General features: G+C 38.3%; 1 protein-coding gene across 2 annotated transcripts in view; it reads right to left on the bottom strand.

Annotated features, from left to right (window-relative positions):
* The window catches only part of Sol1, a 362,434-nt gene that overhangs the window by 247,528 nt on the left and 93,222 nt on the right, over window positions 1-21,684 (bottom strand). For both annotated transcript variants that reach the window (XM_076691075.1, XM_076691076.1), the window contains one exon: window positions 1,609-1,789. In XM_076691075.1, coding sequence (XP_076547190.1) covers window positions 1,609-1,789 — 181 coding nt within the window. The remainder of the gene's footprint in view (window positions 1-1,608; window positions 1,790-21,684) is intronic.

Genomic DNA, 21,684 nt, shown 5'->3' with positions numbered 1-21,684 from the left:
GTAAGAAAAAGAAGAATTTCTAAGGTTTCCTTTCTTTTCTAAAAATCGGACAAAGGAGAGAATTACAGGGTTCGCCCATTTTAAGCTCCTTTTCGTGCACGATACCCGATAAAGTGCGAAACACGTAGCCCATCGAGCATTGTGTTAGTTTCTAAAGCGGATTCAGCGTATCTCAAACGGAATCTTGCATCTGTTTTAATAAATGAAACTTCCTTCTCCTCGCTAAATCCGCGAGAGCCGCCGTCACGAAGTTAATACCCTGCTCTAATAGAGAGCCACTTTAATAGCCTGTTTTCGTTCGTGCGATCTTCATTAGGAGCATTATGTTAACTAATTTCTAATTGGAATAACTTAAATGTCAAAAGGGAAACGTCGCTTTTCGGATTGTCGGGAACAGTCGCGCTTCTGAGATGCCATTTTCGTGATGGCACGAGACAAAAAGTGAAACGGAGCGATGTTTCCCTTAAGAATATCAGTCAACGTTTCAGACACGAAACCTGTAAAATGATATTAAACTTTCTACCGGTGATATCCTACCATAATATGCTATGAATTTAAAATTTGGAAGATATTCACGTCCACGTGCTATGAATTGGTAATTGATATTACATTTTAAGGCTATTGAGGCTGAAGTTATCCTAAGCCAAAGTAAATCTCTGATCATTTGTAAAATAATTTATTTTCAAATCACTTACACCGGTTTCAAAGAGATTTAATAATATGAATAAACAATCTAAAATTTTTGACATATGGGTTTGATTGCGTGTATCAATCCTGTACATCTCTTTGTCATTTCATTATCCGAATTTCGTATTGTATTAATTTGCGTTTAATTGCTTCATTACTCAACCGAAATTTATTAAGGTCTGATTTGAAATATTATCTTCTCAAATGATCAGAAACAATAATAAAATATCAGGGTGATCAACACAATGAACACCCTGTAAAATTTCATTCGACCTGCTATCTCCCCTTTTGTGCGAGACAAGTCGGACTGCAGTATAAATTTAAGGTAATTTGTACCTGCGATAGCAGCTTCGGGGGAACCTTTTCAGAAGACTAACGAACTTTGAACGTTAATTAATTTAATTGAAATTAAAATATTAATTAATTAAAGAACATCTCTAATATTTATTCGAGAAAATTATTACGGTAAAAGTAAAACACGAATAGACGTATTTACAGAGAGAATAAGAGGTATAATAATTTATCATGGTACCAAATAATTTAAGATAAATAAAAAATTGATATTAATAAAAATTATTTATGAATAAATGTAATTATATTAAACTCAATCAAAAATTATTATTCCACGTTACATAAAATTAATTCATTATTTAAATCCTGCATATTATATTTCATTATTTAGATTGAGGTATTTATCATACATCGTAATGCTAATTAAATTTCATGCATTATTCAATTCTGTTCAAAACATTCTTAATTCCTGTTTAACCTAACCTAAACCTATACCATGATAATTTAATTACCTCATATTATCGAGTAGTACCTCGTCCACAGGAAAGATCCATCGATGAACAAATATTACGATGGAGGAAAATTTGAGATACTTTAAATAAAAATAAAACTTTTGAATGGGGTACTCACTCGGGTCGAACACGTCGAATGTTGAAGTGATGAAACGTCAACTTTACGATTTCGTCGGGTTGGCCGATGAACGTATAAAGCAGGCAATCAATGTTCGAGGGATATCTTTTGGGATAATAAGGGGTTGTAAATGTGCCACCTTGAGGTCTGTCCGAGCTGCTGTAGACGACGCAAGAGCAACCTGAAACAGAAACACAAATTCTTTCATTAGTATCACTTTAAGGGCACAGACTTCTTGTGCCATGACCTGTATGCGTACACTCACACAATCAACAAAAATCATGCACGTATACGCCATGCACGAGAGAGACACTTGGATTAGGTTTTTAAATCACTCACATTAAAATTTAAACGAATTTTTAATAAACGATTTCCTCGTGCCTGTCAACCACGACGCCATCTTGTCTTCTTCTCCTCGTGCAACCGTCCCCACTCCTCCCCTCGTACCGATCACTCGGCTGCGATCGGCCAAGATCGGGCGATTTCGGAATCGTCAATCCCGCTATAGCGTGGACATAGCGAGTAAGGATTCACTATTCTTTATTTTATGTAAAATTTAATGGAAATACTTTCGGAAACTATAAAAAGTTGAAAAAGGCTTATGGCGAAGCATAAGCTTTACGATGACGTAAGATCTTTTTAGGAGGACGAGAAGCTGTTAAAGATGAATCAAGTTCTAAAAGACCTATTGTGGATGAAAATATTGAGAGCGTACAATTTTTAATCTCCAGCTGTTCATGAAATTTTGTCAATGAATTATTAAATTGCTTTGCAGTCAACAACCGGTGGTATTGAGAAGCTTGTCAGTGGGATTCTAGTACATAATATTGAATTCGACGGTTGGCAATAAAATGGAAATTACGAAGGATCTTCTAATATCGTGAAGCACACGAACGGATGTGGCGATCCGAACGAAAAGACATCAAGATTCCACGGTAATGAAATCCACCATCTGACAGCGTCCCAAAGTAACGTCCGACGAAACTTTTCTTATTTCCAAAATGAACTCGTCACCTTTCCCATCGATCTCGCCACCCATCCACCCACCCATTCCTCGCCCTATAACGTCTACCCTGCGTCAGTCTCGAAGAATCAAATTAAAGTTTGATTTTTCCGTGAATGAACGTACCGCAAGAGACTCGTAACTTGTCGGTGAAACTTTTACCAACAAAGTCGTTGATTATTTTTACGGTTAATGATCTATCTCAGAAAAAAAAAATAAACAAAAGTTTCAAAGATAATATTTCTATTAAAAAAACATAAGAAAATTTAAATAACAATGCTTTATTATTTATTATTCGAACTAAAGATTTTTAATGCATAAATTCTGGAAGAAAATTTTAATATAGTCACGAGGGAAATACAAAAACTAAATAAAAAAAGTTTCTTTCATAAAAGTAGAAAGTGCTTCGTCCGTCAAACCTCAACAGACAATCTGTGAACTCCATTTTTCACAGGAATACAAATGTGTATGTGGCAAAAAGCGTGAAGGTGCACGGGATATAATATGAATTCCTTCCTATATGAAATATCATTTTGCTTCAAAATAAAAAAGAGTACTGGTAATATGAACTTTTATACCGAGGGTGATTTGTATTATAACGCTTGTAAAATTGTCACTATAAGTTCCATCTCTGAATCATATAAAATGAGAAAATTGGTATTCTCTATGTTATTGAATCTGCGTTGAAAATGATTGAATATATGATTATTTAATTATATAGAATTTTCTTTCTTTTTCTATTTCATAATTATTTAATTAAAGATAGAATCAGCTTGTTAATAAAGTAGGTTTCCACCCCAAATACTAAAGAACTTATGAACCATAATAAAGGCACTCCACATAGTACATAAAATGACCACCCTAAACTCAATTGGAAGAAAAAAATTTACCGTCATTTCTAATAATTCCCGGGAAAATCACCCCTAACCCTCGATAAAGTTCACTCCGTTTATTCTCTTAACCCAGCAAGTTCTAGGTCCATTATGACCCATTCCATAAACTATTCTAAGTTTTTAGAAATGGTAAATTCTGTACAATACAAAAATTCCATGAATGCGTCGCTAATTATAAATAGCAAAGATACTGTTATAAAATAATTAAGAAAAAAAATTATATAATAATTTAAAAAATGATTAGAAGTAAGTAGGTACTCGAAAATTGAAAGATGGAAAATTGAAAACTTAAATTTAATAAAAATGATTCGTATTCTTAAAATCTTATTATCATTTTCATTATATCAGTCAATGTATTAACTGATTTTTCACTTATCGTCAGTGTATTCGACGTAATAGCTCGTCGATCATCGAGGAGCAAAGTTCTCAGTCAGTGTATCTACTCCCTGAGCCTATTCCGCGACATTAGCGAGACCGGCGATATTTCTTTCTCGACTTATCGACTTTTATTGCAGTCCATAGGAGGTCGTTATCGGATAAACGAAAAAAAAACCCTATCAAGGTTCATGGTCCAGCGTTATCGAGGGTTCGCTAGGCAAGCCAGATGGAAGGTCGCTCGAACGATCCACGAAATGTGGGTCATTACGAGAACTCGTCGATACGGGTGCAATAATTTATCCGCAACAATATCACAGAGCTTCCTACCGATTAGTTCGTGTTAGCCGGTGGAAAGCACCGGTTCCGTTGATTATTCCTGCAAGCATGATCCATTCCAAAGCTAGACTAATCCAAACGTAGCGATTTATGGGGGAGCTAACACGATTGATCATTGATCGATTGAAAAATGAAAAAAAAAAAGTCCATTATTGTTGAATCAAATGAAATGAATTTTCTAAACAAAAACCTCTTCGACCTAACCCCTTTCGCAATCAATATCTATAAATTATTATAATTTTTTAAATATTTTAACCCTTCAATGAGGGAGCTGGGTTAATCGCGACGTATAGAATGGTGTTTCTTCCTAATTTATTGAAAGATTGAACAACAATGTACGGACATTGTATGAACATAATTGGATGATAGATACGTAAAGTTTCAACGTGGCAGGAAAGAGTTGGTACACTTGGTTATTCAATTTTGTTAGCAAGTTGCCGTGAAATCTCTTGAAAAGATCATTGTTCGGTCACGTTCGACCCCGCTGACTCGAATATCTTTTCACGCCTCCTATTTATAATCGGTGTCGATAAAAAATAGCGTGCTCCTTTCTAGGAAATATCGCACAATGCACTTTGCGCGTTCAATATCTTCTCTAGGATGCAAAGTTTAATGCTGTGTAATTATATCTAAGAACGGATTAAGATTTCTAAGGCCCGAGGTTATCAGACTTTTAGAGCAGTAAATTACTTAAAGCAGTAAAAAAACATAATCCTTCAAGATTGAACTTCAGCTTGATTAATAACACCTGCAACGATACACTTTGTTGCTCCTACAAAAGCTGGAATTTATGCAAATACACAGAAACAACGTGCAATTTAAAGTTACAACCGCGAATCTACATTTCAAACACGCTGGTAGAACAAGCAAAGTGTAGCCAAACTAGTCTGTGTATATAATCTAAAAATTTCTTAATTATTCGTACAAATATAGACACGGCGATGGTGTGCTCGACAAAAGAGTTTCGCCACCAATCTTGGCGGAAACGCGTTTCCAATAAACGGCTGCTGACTCCTCGGTTGGCACAATAAAGCGGGATATTAATTCTCCGCAAGACGTTATCCAACTTCGAGGTTGTCTTTTTCCTGCACTTTGCCACGCCGTCTGCTTCGCTCTTTCGTAGCATTCTCGCTCTTTTCCTCTCGCAACATCGAGGCAAAGTTATTTACGAGCCAAGCCGGCGCATTAAGACGCCCGCAGCTGGTGCCCATCGTTTGTATCTCTACAAGATCGCGATCTCTTTCGCGGTTCGAGAACCCTTGCAGGTGATTCACGGATCGCTGACACGGTACTGTGCCAATCCGATACACATCCCCGACCATAACTCACTTGACGAATATAGATCAATGATATTGTCACGAGTCTAGCAAAAATTCATGACATAGAAGTATCGTTCTATATAAATTTAAAGCACTCAAATTCACGAGCATTTTCTTGTCCACTAATAACTACTTAAGAAGTCTTCCCGAAAATAACTGGTCTAGGAGAGAGTATTGCGAACCATATAAAATGTTTCCCGGTGAATAAAATAATTACTCTTTAAAGCTAGCCTCTCTTCTTTTCTCGGAGATCGTGAATAACGATCGCGATTAAGAACGAAACGCCATTGTTTACGAAACAAACAACCGGTCTCCCCGTATTTTTTCCCCGTTTTCTCCCTTTTTTCCTCGCCAATCTCTCTTTCTCTCTTTCCATTTCAAGCGCCGAAATAGATGCGCTCTGAGCGAATCCGTAACGGAAGTATCTCGCGGCCGGTGTGCACTTTGCGAAAACAATTGAACCGGCGCAGCGATATCATAAATTTCGGGGAGATTTTTATGCGCAGTTTTTGGCCTTTTTATCGCGTTCACCGGCCAGATCCTCGTGCGATGCTATTGTCCGTTTCCTTCGCCCTTTTCCGGCCCGGTGATTCATGGACGCTTTACCCAGCTAAGTTGAATGCTCGAAACACTCGGTTTAATGCCGAAATAGATATACTGGGGAAACGTTTGCAAGAGAATTAACCCCTTTGCACTTAATTGGAGAAAACTTTGGCGAATAATTATTAGAGTTTTCCACCCTTCCAGTTTAACCCTTTAACGCTCACGTTTCACCGATACTTATGAATATCTAACAGGGGTGTGCGAGTATCCGACATATGGAAGACTTTGAAAAATTTATTAAGAAACATGATGAAACCACCCCGTCCCAACGTCCCAGTATCCGCAATTAAATCCAAGAGTACTCGTCCAAAGTATTTCCTTTCGCTTGCAGGATTCACTCACCGATCCTCTCGAGCAAAGTAACTTCCGTTCAAAGTGCACAACAGCTCGGTTTCCTCTCTAAGCTCCAGCAACAGTTAAGAAACTACTCCGACAGTCGAGTAATAATGGAACGATCGAAGAGACAACGAAGAGATCGTGAGACTCGATCAGTTAAAACGCTTTGGCTCGAATTAAAGGAAAGTGATCGAGGCGAGTGAAACGAGAGGATCGCGCTGGTAATCCATAGAAAAGTTAATTAAAGGTAAACGTCAGGAAAGGTAGCGGGGGCCGAGAGTGAAGCCCATTACTATGCAAGGTGGACCGCGATAGGAAGAGGCGGTGGCGCGTGAATTTTCTTTGGTAATTCTCGAGGCGACGCGAACCGGTGAAAAATGTCCAAGAATAATCGGCAGCAGCAGATGTTACGAGGACGACGGTGTCGAAGGGTCGAGGCGAAAAGGCCGATCTCGTAAAAACGGCACGTGGCAAGAAGGTGCACGGAATAAGGGAGGTATTATTCTCAATTTATCTCGCGCCCACTTAGCTTCGTCTACTTCGTGGCATCGGTTCTCAAAGGAATAGTCGTGCCAGCTGGCCTCGATCGATAACCCTGAAGAACTGTGTATCACGGTTTCTCTTCTTACGTATCGCGATCGCTCTTACGATTCATTGTACCATGGGAAATTTTTCAATTTCAATCTGATCTCATCTTGAAACGATACAAAAATTCGTTTTTAAAAATACCTATATCGTTGTACATTTTTTCGTTCGTTAACATCCTCATCTGAAATCAGCGCAACACCGCTCGTTACAGGGAAACGCAATTAACATTCTTCGCGTCGTTACGGTCGTTCATTAACAAAAATATGTACGTTCCCGCGCAAATAACCGTGACAACGCCGGTAATTATTTCCATACCTCTCTACTTCATTTAACAGAGACGAGCTGCCGCGATACCGAAAATCCGATCGATCAATTACAGAGTCAATAACAATGTAAGCAGTATTTAACAACGAATTAATTTCTCCGTGTCCGGCCGGCAAATAATAGGGGATCGGGTTCGAGTCAACAGTGAAACTGCATTCACTGTAATTGCACGATACGGATCGGTCGTTCGGCTCGGTTCTCTTCTGTTCGAAACTCTCGTCGTGCTTTGGCGAATTTTCGAGACTCCATTTCGTTCTTTACGTACATGTCTATAGGACAATAGTGTGACCGGTCTCATCGTGATTCGGTTAGTCAACACCGTGGCTTAGAAAATCCTCAAGAAATGTGCAATGTATAAAATTTAGAAAATGAAAATGATATGAAACACGGAATTAAATTAAAATCGAGACTCTCTTCGTGGTCCCCCGTCCGAGGGTTGACGTGATCTCCCAAGTCATAAAAATGTAACGTGGATCATTTTGCAACCAATCCGACAAATAAAAGTTTTACAATCTTACACTTAAACGACACCTTCCAAGGGACGAATTTACAAGTGTCTAAACGTTCCTTCGCGATCTGATCCGTAAAACGAGGCGAGGGCATTCGTTTGATAGATTTTGCAACGTGCAGGGGGCATCAATCTAGGAGCAGGTGGTCAAACCGTCCGCAAACACGGTGGCAAGAATTTATACGACCGATACTATTGTTTTATCTTCCATTGGCTGGGATTTTGACTGTACGAGCACGCTCACAAACATTTCTCCATCATGTGTGCGTTCTTCGTCTGTTTTTTCACACTCGTGCCCAGCGCCGGTAGGTATTTATTCATGAATCCGAAATGACACTGCGACCGCGACGCTTCCGTTTCGCGCGATCGGTCCTCGCCGTCCAGCGAAAGTTACGCGCCCACCCGAGTCCCCGTATTTTACCGTTTTTCTGACCCCTTTTTTGCCCCTCTCCGCGTCACGATGCAAATGTTAAACGTATCTGAATTGCAAAACGTGAAGGGCGCGTTTAAATAAAACACGAAAATCGTGCGTGGCATACGGTTTCAACCGATCAAGCCACGTGGGCGTTTCATTTAAATAAGTGCGAAGCAGTTTTTTTTTCAAAATTTACTTCCATTCATTTTATAACTAACTGCAACAGCACGTTAACGAACTACAAAACACAAAATAGATAAAATGCAAGGATATTAACCTGAAGTTAAATGTATCATATTTTTAAGGGACAGTGTAACATTCAGGAAATGAAATACAAGATTAAACTGAAATTGTGGGCTCTCTCCATGGTCCGCCGTGCCAGGGTTGGATGCATTTTTGAATGCAACACTCGTCGAGCAAAGTGTTGATCAAGCGTTGCGAGACGGAATACGCGAGCGTATCCCAAGGTATACGACATTAGCGAGATCGTAATTGAAATATTAATTTATGACGCGTAACGAGCGAGCACTAATTAACACGCTCCGTAACCTCGGTGTCGACGGACGTGCAATGCATGCATTACTGCGACACGGCCGCATTACATAAATACTCGGCTTTAGTCTGCTCCCAGCCAGATCATAATGGGCAAAGTGTACAATTCGACTATTATCCCGGCGTTTACCGTGAAAATCCACGGATGTACGCGTGCATCGCGGTTAGATTGTTCGTTCACGCGTGAAACGTATCGTTTCGCCGCTCGAAAACCCGACCGAGCGATATTGCAAAAGTCCGTTTACGATCGAACTGAAATTCCACGTCAAAACTCGCGAATAGCTTTTACTTTACGGTAAGCACGGGATATCTTTGACAGCTTCTCAACTTCTTTTTTAACTGCGACAATATATTTTTCTATACTGTTTCGTTATTCCCAAATATATAAGGGGCATACGAAAAAAATGCGAAATTCCGTAGAGATCTTGCTGTAATAAGAGCAACATGCATCTAGATAGATGGGAAATTCCCAGTTCTAATTAGAACTTGGAAGACTTAGAGTTTCAGCTTTCCAATAGCTATTGACGTTTCACAAACCCACGAGAACGCCAGATTTCGGAGTGAAATTATGGGGTCGCGGGTTGGTTTGCCAAATTAAGGGCGAATGCAACGTCCATTTCTCTGTTGCATACCTGTATGCACCGTGAAGTAAGTTCGAAGCAAATTGAATACGAAATTCAGCAAACGAGGGAAATTATTGTTACGAAAAGTTCAAGTACAATCGTAAGATTTAATTAACGTTAAATTTATCTGCTTCGGGGGAATAATTAAAAAATTGAGACAAAAGGAAAATTTGCTTAATAACTCCAAATTAAAGCATTGAATCAAACAATGAATTTTTGGTATCCTAATTATGAAATGAAAAGGTAATAATTCGTATTATTCTTTTGTGACAAAATGAAAAAGTTGAGAATGCCTGTTTTGTAGCAATTGTTGTTCAAGTATTGACTAACAAACATAATTCTCTAAAAAGGGAAGAATGTTTTGATTTCGATTTAAATGCAAACGAAAGGGGATATTACAAAGATGTTTCTACAGATAGCTGAACCTCTTAAGGTTCCAGAAAAGGGTTGAAACGTTCTTCGGTGCAACTTTGCCAGCTTAATGTAGTCGAAGATATCGGAACGAGGTGATATAGACTCGAGCATTATTCTTCATCCATTACCCGACGCGTGAATGTCAGCAACTTTCCTTTGGAAATCGGTGACGAATGGAATAATTTCGTGAGACGAAAGAAACTTCCACCCAAGAAATATTTGTTTCGATTTCCTTGCTTTCATGCTTCGGTAGAACTCGATATCATTCGAGTACGATGCATATAAAATGGGAGAAAAAATCCCAAGTAAATTCCTTTTCATTTTCATTTACGAAATTTAATTTGCCTCAATTTTACTCGGTGCACCATTGTGCTCCATAAATCTAGGTCACGATTGACCCATTCACCGCTGTTCAACGGTTAACAAGCAAAACTTATAAAAAAAGAATATTCTCTCGATAGGGAGAAACGTGTCGCAGACGTTCGTGGAGGATAAATCGGCCGGCACGTCAGGTCGGTGATACACTGCCGTATTATCGCTGCTCTAACAATATTTTTCTACCTTTTGCCAGCATCCTGAAGCAGCCGCTTGGTCAGCTGTTCGCTGGTCGGCTATGTATCAATTATACCGGGTTGCACCGTCCACGAATAAATAGAATCAACCAGCACAGCGCGCAATTGCGACTTCTCTTGCTGCCGAGTGGTCGTCTGCGAGCGTTGCTCTTCTCTTTCATGGATAGGTTCGATGGATTGGATGGGTCGCGCGATAAAACGAACTCACCGGGACCATTTCGCGATAGATTGACCAATATGATGGATCGACTCTCCGGCTGTATTGCCTGCAGTGTTCTAACTCGAACGAACAGCCAGAAATGCAAAGGGCTCTAACTAGATTTCCGAATGATTGTTGAACACCGAAGATATTGTTGTTACAATTTGTAGTACCAATTTTTTTTTTTATAAAAGCTGAAGATTTCTATTGCCTTTTTATAAAAATTTGTAAAGAACCAAAAGTCAGAAAATATAGAGATACAATGTTTCATTTTTGACAATTGAAAATAGTTTTCTAGTACCTATACAGAAAAAAAGGTTTTTTCAACTCGTCTATATTATAGTTAAGTGTCAGAAGAACAAAAAATGATGATTAGTAAAAAAAAAATAGTAAACAATTACCGAGGGACGAGGATAATGCGTAGGGAAGTGGTACAAGCGGTCTGCAAGTAGTAGAGGTCTATAGAAAGTCAGACACTACAGATTTCTTAGGATCCTGCAAATTTTCATGGTTGTTTTCATTTTATATATAGCTTTGACGTTATATTTCGGCGATTTAATTAATTTTTACGCATATTCAAATCATCTTTCCAAGTACAGTGAATGTAACCCTTATTAGTAGCCGAACGCGTTGTTCATCTTTTGAAACTTCATAGACGCCTGTTTGTTGCACGGTGTCGGTACTCAAAGAAGATCAAACAGCGTTTCATGTATGAGCAGTTACACGAAGAGCAAGTGAATTCATTAGAACGGTGTTTTGGCAACGGGCCAAACAAAACGTCGCGTCGTACGACACTCGTAGTCGCGCGAATTTTTTCACGCAACCGTGAATGTTTGCACGTTCCGCGACGGGTTTATAAATCGCGAACGAATCGCGGACAGAAACGTTTGTTGCCTGCGGTCCGCTTGGTTAATCGTTGACGCCAGTCTAGCTGCCTTTTTCAGCCACCGTGAATTAGAATTCGCGTTACACTGGACGGTGAATACACTGTTCGCCTTTGAAGCCTCGTACGAGCCTGCTTGTCGCGTGCTTCAAAGAAGCTTAAACGGCGCTGCGTGTGACCGGTCGACGGTTTGGCTTGGATCCAAACACGTGTTTCATTAAGTTCGTTACCAGATGCTTGAATCCTGGGTTAACTACCCAGCAAGTTTGTGAAGCTGGATTTTTAGCAAATAACAGGAAATAACAATAAAGATCTTCAGCTATCATAAAATATTGACATGGATTTCATTGAATGTACCAAATTAAAACGTTTTCTTTTACAAAGATTACAAATTATTACACGAACCTCCGCGTGCATTCTTGTTTCATTTCCGATGAACATGAACATTTATCGTGCTTCAACTTTCGTATCAAAATAAACTGCAACAATGTTAAAGACAAAAGCATCTGTTACGGAATGAGTTTTGATAAAGGATGAAACGATCTGTAATTACGGGCCGACAACGATAAAAGCCTTTATTACGATAATTAACAGGAAAACATCGGGTACCCTCTTTGCCTCTCTTCATTTCGTTTCATTTCGCGTACAGTTATTTGTAATTAACGTGCCGCGACCCTACGTCTACCGGACGGACCAAGTATTTCGTTTTCAGTAACAATGGGAATTATTTCGTGGAAAATTGCGTGAAATTTTTCAGCTCGCTGTTCTCTGACCGACCGAACGCACTCGAAAACTCGTTTCGTATTGATTAAACATCGGGACGTACCGGTTGATAAGCATCGTATTGTGACCACTCGTTACGAATTAGGTTTCTTGTCAATAAATCTTTTGATCGAACGTTAACCGATCCTTTATCGACATTGATATTGTCCTTTTAACGCGAAATCCATATTGTAGGCAAAACATTTCTAGCAATGATATATGTTCCTTAGTAAATTGAAATAAACACATAACGGACATGGTTCTTTCTTCTACCTTTCGTTAAGTGTTAAAATTAGAAAATGGAAGTGAGAAAATTTAATTTCATTTGAATCCGTCAAAGGACTCTTTATCCTTCTCCCTAACCGTTTCGATCAGCGTGTCCTGCAAGCGTTCTTTGACTACGACAATCAAGTAGGACAGGATTTGGCAGTCGATCATTTTAGCCTGAGCAATGTTTGATCTACAGGGATCTAGAAGGGGGGCTCTGTAAAGGCAGGCATAGCATAGGAAACGGTGACGACGGACAGTTACTCGAAGCGATGGCGATTCAGTTGACTGACGTGTTCCCGTCGAGTGGCTGATAGACGTGCAAAGGGCCTCGTATTGACCGATTTCGCTCACACGATGCTTGATCCTATCGAACAAGCACATTGTCCTGACGAATCGAAGAGATAGCCAACCGATTGCTCGTAATTCAGCCACGACCTCTTCTGTTAACGAGCATCCGATGCGTTCAACTATTATTAGAGAATCCGGTCGATTTTCTCATTAAAATCCATGCCACACCTTTTCATTTTATCATCGGCTGCGACTCTTCCTTTGAGGAACAGTCTCGTTAGAGGATCAATTGAAAACGCTCGAGAAGATTGCGCGAAATAGTTTGCAAGCAAGAGGTGATTGTCGAGCTGGCGTTGTTTCGAAGCGGAATGCATGCTCCAACGACGAATGCAATTACAAACTTGCGATAATTCCAACTGTTACGTATAACTTTCCTTTTTCTTGATTTCAAATATTTTTGATCTTTGATCTGGCGATACAAAGACAGTAGGAATTTTCTAAACTTTTCCTTGATGGTATTGAAATTCTTGAATTTTAATTTATGAAAAAATTGAGAATCGGTAATCTAGAAAATAGGCACATTCAACTCGTTATTGTTATAACGTTCAATTTTTAGTTTCCTCCTTCTCGTTCGTTTCCTTCAATTTCATTTCAGACAACTATTAGAGGGGTAACTTCACGCGACATTAACGAGCAAAGAGAAAAGTTAAGTTTTCCTTGCAATGGACACTTCAGAGAACTTGCAAGAATGGAATCTATGGTATCGTTATTTATAGATAACTTGGCTGGATATTGAGAATATAATGTAATAATAAAAAGAAAAATATTTACTAAAATTTATTTTTGTAATCAGTCGTTCAATATTATATACGATAACGCTATAATAAATTCTTGACAATTAATTGCAATGAATCTTAAAGCAAGAACGTTTTTCACCCTTTCAAAATTACTCCCGCCCACGCGACAATCGTTCTTGTACACACGGTATTCGTCACCATGAAAGGAGTACATTAATACCCGAGATCTTTTCGAGGTTATTGTAACTACAAGCTTTTGAAATCTCATGCCTTGTGCCCGAAACCAACATCGCCTTAAAGGCCGTGAAAATAAATTACATTTCTTTTCCGTCTCAACCGGGTGGAATATGGCGATACCACTCGCTACTTTTATCCTCTACTTTCAGTACCTTTGACCTTTTCACGTGGTTACAAATATGTTATTTATGAAACTGCAGCTACCCGAAAGAGCTGAGAAGAAACGTACACGTAATCGTGCACACACAAACCACCCACACATACTTCCTATTGCCATCATACTTGATACGAGTTCTCACGCGAAAAAAAGAACCGTTTTCAGATGAATCTTTACAAATTCATAGGAAAATTTTCGTGTCACGATTATCCCGTCAATTGCTCCCGTCAAGTCCGATTGAAAATCATAAAAGATTCAAAGTAAAACTGGTATTAAAGGTTTCCATTAGATAGAGAAGATTTTTATTTCCCGTCTTTTGCGATTGAAATTATTTTTCAAAGTTTTCTGAAATGAAATCGTTCAACGATGCGAACTTTTTAATTGCGTAACGACAGGACTTTCGTTGACCGAACTTCTATGCCGGTGGAACCAATTAAAAATTAATATTTAATTCTTCGCCGACTTCTTCGTGGATAAGAACAGGAGATTATATTTCATCTTGGAAGGACTTCTTCTTAAATGTAACAGGAAGAAATTATCTTCGAAGCAATTTATGAAATTGCTATCTTATTAATTTTATGGAAAGAATTTTGCAGAATGATTGATCGAGTAGCTGACATCAATTTTCAGAAAATTTCGCGACCTTTATTATAAAAATGATAAAAATCCTGTTGATACATCGGGCAAAAAATAAAAGAAGAAAATTAATTTCTACGAAACTTTTCAGTTTAAATGAAATCAACGTAATGAAACTTTTCGTGATGGAAACACTGTCATAAATAACAGCAAGTGTTAATTCTCAAGAGAAAGATCGATAATACAAGATGCATCGAGCTTAAATTCTCTCTCTCTCTCTCAACTTTCGTTACACGGCTTATCGGTGTCAGCGTGTTCCGTACGATGAAATGTATGAAATATCAAACGATCAAGTGGTAATAATTAATTATGTTTAATGGTTTGTTAATCGAATATATCGCTCGAGTTTTTAATCACTCGCGAATGGTTTCGCTTTTCGAAATTTAATGGAAATGTGTAAAGAAGTATCATACCATTAGGAAAGCTTAATTTCCTGGCTGTGCAACCCAAAACCGAACGCGATCGTGACAAAATTTCCGCTAGAATAATTAAAGTTCCGCGACGCCTCTATAGGAAGCATTATACCCGGTACAAATGTCGAGATCAAGATAAATGACAGATATTAGTTCGTGATACTTCGACACTGTTCAGGTAGCAAATAAAGTAGGTCAACTACAAAATGATAATGGAAATGTATGCGAGATAATGTAACGCAAGTGACAACTATCGTATTTTGATAACTCTCTCGTTCAAATTGAACTTCATATTTTTTTCAACATTTTGTTAAAAATGTTTATTAAAAATAAATTTTTTAATAAATACTTCTCAGTGTAGAATAAAAAGATTTGATGAAATAACAGATTGAACAATAAGTTGAGAAATAAAGCGAGGAACTCTTATATTAAAGGATGTCTGACTATGTATGGACTTTACTACTGCGTCAGTCAACGAGTTCATATAGTCAGGCAATGAACTAAAATAAACTTTTTTATTAAATACTTCATAACTTTTTTTACTATCTAGTTAATAAAATAAAAAGAATTTTTTAAATGAACAATAGTTTCTGATTAAATATTAAAAACCACAATTTGCTATAAATTTCAAAATTCACCTAACATAAAACGAATTAATTATCCTTTTTCCCAAACTGATTTATAACGAAAATCAATCAATTTAGCGGCGGTGATCCCTGAAATTGAATTCACCCTTGCGGCGAGGTGGTATCGCTCGAAACCGAGGCGTGCGAAATTTCCTTCCTTTTTTTTTTTTTTCATTTTCGGTCGACGGATTTTTATGGTGACCACTCGATTTGTCGCACGTCGACTATTTCACCTCGTCGCGGACACCTCTTCATCGGGAATAGACGTTACCCGACCGCGGTGTGAATTTATCGATTTTATCGTCACCGCTGCGTCTAACCCGCTCGACAGTATTTTCGGGTTGCAATCATTTCATGACCTACTTACATACACACGTATTACCACCCTGATTTGTCATCCTACTATTATACGACAGAAAGTGACATTTTCTCAAACCATGAATACTTGTATAATTTATTTCTGATGATTTAATTGCACTTGCAATTTATAAAAAAATATTTATCAACCCTTGAATCGTGAGCCAAACTAATATGTAATATAAAATTGAATTAAACCCGAGACTCTCTTTATGGTCCGCCGTCCGAAGATTAAAAATTATTCCCAATCTTTACGTATCTTCTCCTTCCACAAATGTACGTGGTCAAAGTTGCCCACGATCTCGAAACAAATCATGTCTTTGTTCGTTGAGGATCCAACGAAAGGATCGGGGCTGCTATCAAGACTCGTCCGTAAGGCAGCCGAGTTCGTACCATTTTATCTCTAGCTGGATTTCCTGCCATCCGTTCCTCTTTCTTTCGCTGTAACTACGCATCCGGTAGCAAGTTACGGTGAAATATATGCGAGGATCCGGAGAACGGTGCTCGGATCGGGCCTTCGTGCAGCAGCTGTCGTTGGGCCTCGTTGCCGTTCCTGTCACGTCACTGCTGTGTGTTGCCACGATAAATCTGGTATGCCCGAATCTCTCGGGTTATTACTTCGCCGGGGGACTAGTCGTCGCTTGTACATATGTGCCTCGTCTTTCGGCCCGTCTCAACCCTTTTTCCACGTCAAAACGCGTACACCTTATTGCCCGCCGTTCTCATTGCACGTGCCTCTCTCGACCGACATTATTCCGACAGAAAGGAGAAATTACGAACGAATATACCGATGAATCACGCGAACGTGGCTGGCTTCTGATATAAATGCAAGGCTGTGTTCATATTTATGAAAGTAGACGTGAGCTGGACGGTAAACAGCGATGTTTATGCTTGCTCTTCGAGAATCGACCGTGTTTGTTCACGGCTCGAGCGTCAGATCTTGACCATCTTTAGATTTTAATCTGTATTTTGATTGATAGGACGAGAAAGTAATTCTTCTAGATTCAAAGTGATATGGATGCTTTATGGCAGACGAGAATTTTGAAGATGAACTTCAGATCTGTAGTACGAGTATTCGTTGAGTATAGTTTCAAAGCACTTTGACTTTATTTTATTTGAAATTTGGGAACTACTTTTTTTTACCCGGGTCCTGAGTTAATATTCAGGTACCGAAATTACTGGAACCTAATTAAAATGTGCTTGACAGCCTTTCGGGATCCTACTCTTTCCCATGGATGGTTTGTAACTGAATTCCGGAAATTTCAGATTATAACGTAAGCACTACTATTAGCACATCGACTAAATTTACAACACAAAGTGTCGAAGGGACATTGTAAACTATCTAGTGATACATAGCGCGTCATGAACTTGGAACAACAGTAACATTAACTTTGACAGAAATTTGATCATCGAAATTCATCGTGTTCATGAATATCGAGTTTACTTTGCAGTAATAGAACAAGCCGTGCACATGGTTCGGCAAGTGTGCACAAGATTCGAATAACCAATGAAACAGAATCAATATTTCGACGGTATTTGAATAGTATTTTAAACAACGTAAAAGGAAGGAGATTCTATTCTGTAGAAACGATGCAATAACCGGAGCCGTTTTACTTGAAAGTAATGTTCCGAAACAATCAGTATTATACTTTCTTTGCGAGCAAGTATTAGATGCAATAAAGGTTCCGAGATTTTAAGCAAACGGTAAAAGGCACTCGTTTATGGCAATGTCGGTGAAAAAATCAGCGGAATTATTCTTGGCGAGATCAGACAAGAATAAAATGGAATATAAGTAAACGTTTATTAAAATTAAATGAACAATTAAATTAGATTGGGCACGGGTTAGGATTTCTTTCCGGGGCGAAAATTATTTTTTCAAATACGACTTTCAATCTACTCAGGATCTATCTTTTCCACGTTTTAAATCCGGACAACAAGCCGCCTAAAAACAACTAAACTTTGCTGTTGCTCGTGTTTATAAGACAGCTAAGTTCCACGAGAAAATCCTCAGCATGGTATCGAGAGGATTCCAGAGATAAAGGAGAAATCGGCGTTGATCCTTTTCTTTATTTAAAGGCGCTTACAGAGTTCGAGACACTAAGTCGACGGTCGTTCTCTCTTCCATCATAAGAAATTCTCTTTTGCTTTCAATCGAACCAATGAAATCCCTGTTATAATGCCCGGAATAAATAAAATAAAACAGAGAAAAACTATATGAACATAGAAAATTATATTTCCTAATAGCTAATTCATTAAACTAAAAATAAATATAATTAACGAAGGCTAAAATAGAATTACTGGTAAAATAAAATTCTGATAAATAATAATCGAACAGAAAAATATTCAAAGTGATGTGTTATAAAGATCACCTTTCTATTTTCTAGGATAGATTCGTTCTATGAAAACCTATTTCACGATATGAATAATACAGTCGAGGGGAGACCACGCATTTTCCTCTTTCTATTAAGGATTCACCCTGTCCGCAACAGGGTATTCAGAGTGACGGTGATCAGCAGGAATAAGTTTAACAGCGGCGCTGAAATTGTCGGCCAAGCCAGAGGAAACCCTGACAAACTTTTGCGCAGCATAGGTAACAAAGTGAGCTCGTCAAACAATCGCGTCTCTGGGCCACAATGAAACCGCGGTATTGCCAATCGGTCGAATTGGATTTCACCTCCTGGCTTTCCAGTTTCCACTTGATTGGATCGATAAGGGCCGGGTCAGCCGGCTAAGTATAGTTAAGGCACGGTTTAAATCAATTAGAGGAACCGAGAAACGTTCGTGCAAAATGTTACTAAAAGGAATCATTTTCGAAGAAGTATCGACAGATCGAGCAGTTTCGTCTCGTTAAAAAATTTGAAAAATTACTGTGTTCGTGATTAGGTATCAGCGGGTTCCGAAAATTTGGATTGGGAATATTTTTAATTTCAGTCGGATTTTTAACTGATGCTAGAAGACAATGGGAGTTCCAAACTCGGAGGAAATTTCAGCGCATTTCTAAATCCCGTTCACCGTTGGATTAAGGACAGCACCTGCTCCTTTGTTTCCTGGCTTCAGAGGAAACGGCGATAAGGGTGCAAGACCTTTGGGACACCAGTTTTCTGAATTAAAAGTCAGTGTTCCACTTGGGAGGCACTACAAATTAACTTTGAAGTACGAAACTTCATGTTTTATTAATTTATCGAATCTATAAGTTTCTCGAAACAAAGGCTACAGTCGCCTAAATATAAATTTAATGCTACAATCTTCACCCTATCATTAATTTCAAGATACTAATTACAATTTCGAAATTAATGTTTAATGTTCGTCAAAATATTAAGCATAGAATGTAATTATAAAAATAATGTAATCAACGAATTACGGTGACATTAAAATGCATTGCAAAAAGTCTGCTGCACAAGGTTTCTACAGAATGATCCGGGAAAAACGAAACTAGAAAAAGCTACATTCGAAGCTGCTTCTAACGAAATCGTCACGATACGCACCGTGAAATTGTTTGAATTGCAAATTGCAGGTTTCTCTATGCACCGACAATTCTCTGCTCGATAAAGTTAAAATAGAGTAGGTATGGAAAACTTGTCTAGAAGCTAAGAATTAAGCCTTAGATTGTAGAAATTCTATAAATTGAATAAAATAAAAGAAACGAAAGAAATTATTTAAACCGTGAATTATTGCAAAATAGCCACCTTCTGCAGTACAAATAGTATGCAGAACAATGTCCGTGAATAAAAATCACAGTCCAGAACAGAACTTGTAAATCGCTCAAACTTAATCAACATCAACGTCCAAACGCCCTGCATCAATCACACTCGAGGAAAAAACCACCCTGAAAAACAGAACATGGTTTCATTTGGTTTCGAGCCCATCGACAGTGACCATTTCCCCGCGAACATCGAATTACAAATGCCGTTACCAAACAGACCCATCGAAAAATCGAAAGTGACATCGTCGATTCCACGGTCCACGATAAAACCAACAAAATATTTTTCCTGTTTGCTTACACGTCGAGCAGAAAAACGCAGGGAAAAATTGTTAACCGGATGCGTGATGCGAATAGGAGGAAAAAGGGTGGTGGAGGAAATGGGTGAATCCAGAGAGGATGAATTTCTCCTAAAAAATTATTTTTGCAAATTTTCTAATTATCAAATAAAGTTGTATGAGTTAATTCTTTTTCTGCCAGAAATTACCCTTTAGGATGCCATTGCTCTGGAATGGTCAAGAAATTACGAGGTTTCTAAAGCTTAGATTTAGGATTAGGACCTTACGATAGCCTTTGGAAGCTCGTGAAGCAACGGCATTTAATTAGAACGGCTACCGCGCTAAATAAGCCCTGATACGCTATCTCTCGCGTGAAGCCATTTCAGCGGTGCTGGATGGACTTTAATTAAAATCGTAATTTTTGTTCTGCGTAAACGTTACTACAACTGTGACCCGCCGGTGGATAACGAACGATTAACATCCATGGAAATTCAGCCGGTTGTTTGCCGGAGGAAAGGGTTACGGTTTGCGCAGTGAACGCTTCGAATATGAATTGTTTAGTGTGGTTGGGATGAAAATCGAAGTACTGCCGGGTTTTCAATGAAATATGTAGAGAAACCTAAATCCTTCAACCTGACTGTCTTAAATAATAGGTACAGTGCTATTTTAGCAGCTGCTTGCTATAGAAAAATAGAAACGTTAATTAAGGGGGTAGGTATTTTTTATTTGGAAGAACTAAATAATCTCTAAAAAAAATTTTGGAATAAAAACGGAAAATGGAAAAGGGATTTATTACTTTTTTTATGTAGGCACAGATTAGAGGCCTTTGAACTTTTTGTAAAAGGTACGTTTAACCAGAGTTTATTGATTCCAAATGAAATAGCAATCGCAGACGCGAAGATCGGATAAATTACTAATGATTATTACAAAAATAATCGCGGATGGACGCATCCCATTTATGCGAGACAGTGTTTAGCATAACATTAATTTAGATGAAGCCCGCGGCATTTCTGCGTAAAGCAATTATACAGGGGCTAATTAAGATAGGCAGATAATCCAATAATTCACGAATAATCTCGCGAATATCATTAACGAGAAAATCCGGATGAAATGTATGACTTTTTGCACGCGATTGTTGCGAATATTTCTATCGATAAATCCACCAACTTACACCCCCCGCAAATTAATTTCTGAACGCTATTTTCAATTTTTCTTTAACGATTACTCAAACTTTATGAAATTAATAATAAGAAATACGAAACTATCAGAAAATGTTTAAATAATAGACATAAAACGAAATAGCTTTTCTATATTACCACCTTCGGGGAGAAATAATGTAGCTGGTAAACCTCGTAACAGCTTAATTACAATGCAAGTAGTTTAAAATTCTCCAAAATCGCTACACGTGTATCGCAGAGCCTCGTATAAAGTACACATAATCGTTTCCAACGAGTAATAATAACTCATATTATGCGATCGTTACAATGTTTCGTGGAAAGAAACGAGGATTCTTGTTCGCGAATTACCGGTTGTAAGGAAACGTAATAACAATAAACTTTCTTCGACTTCCTGAAGAAATACACAAACGAAATACCAGATTACAGTAACT

Source organism: Osmia lignaria, chromosome 11, assembly GCF_051020975.1.
Source record: "Osmia lignaria lignaria isolate PbOS001 chromosome 11, iyOsmLign1, whole genome shotgun sequence".
Lineage (NCBI taxonomy): Eukaryota > Metazoa > Arthropoda > Insecta > Hymenoptera > Megachilidae > Osmia > Osmia lignaria.
This window is presented reverse-complemented; position numbering and strand designations above follow the sequence as displayed.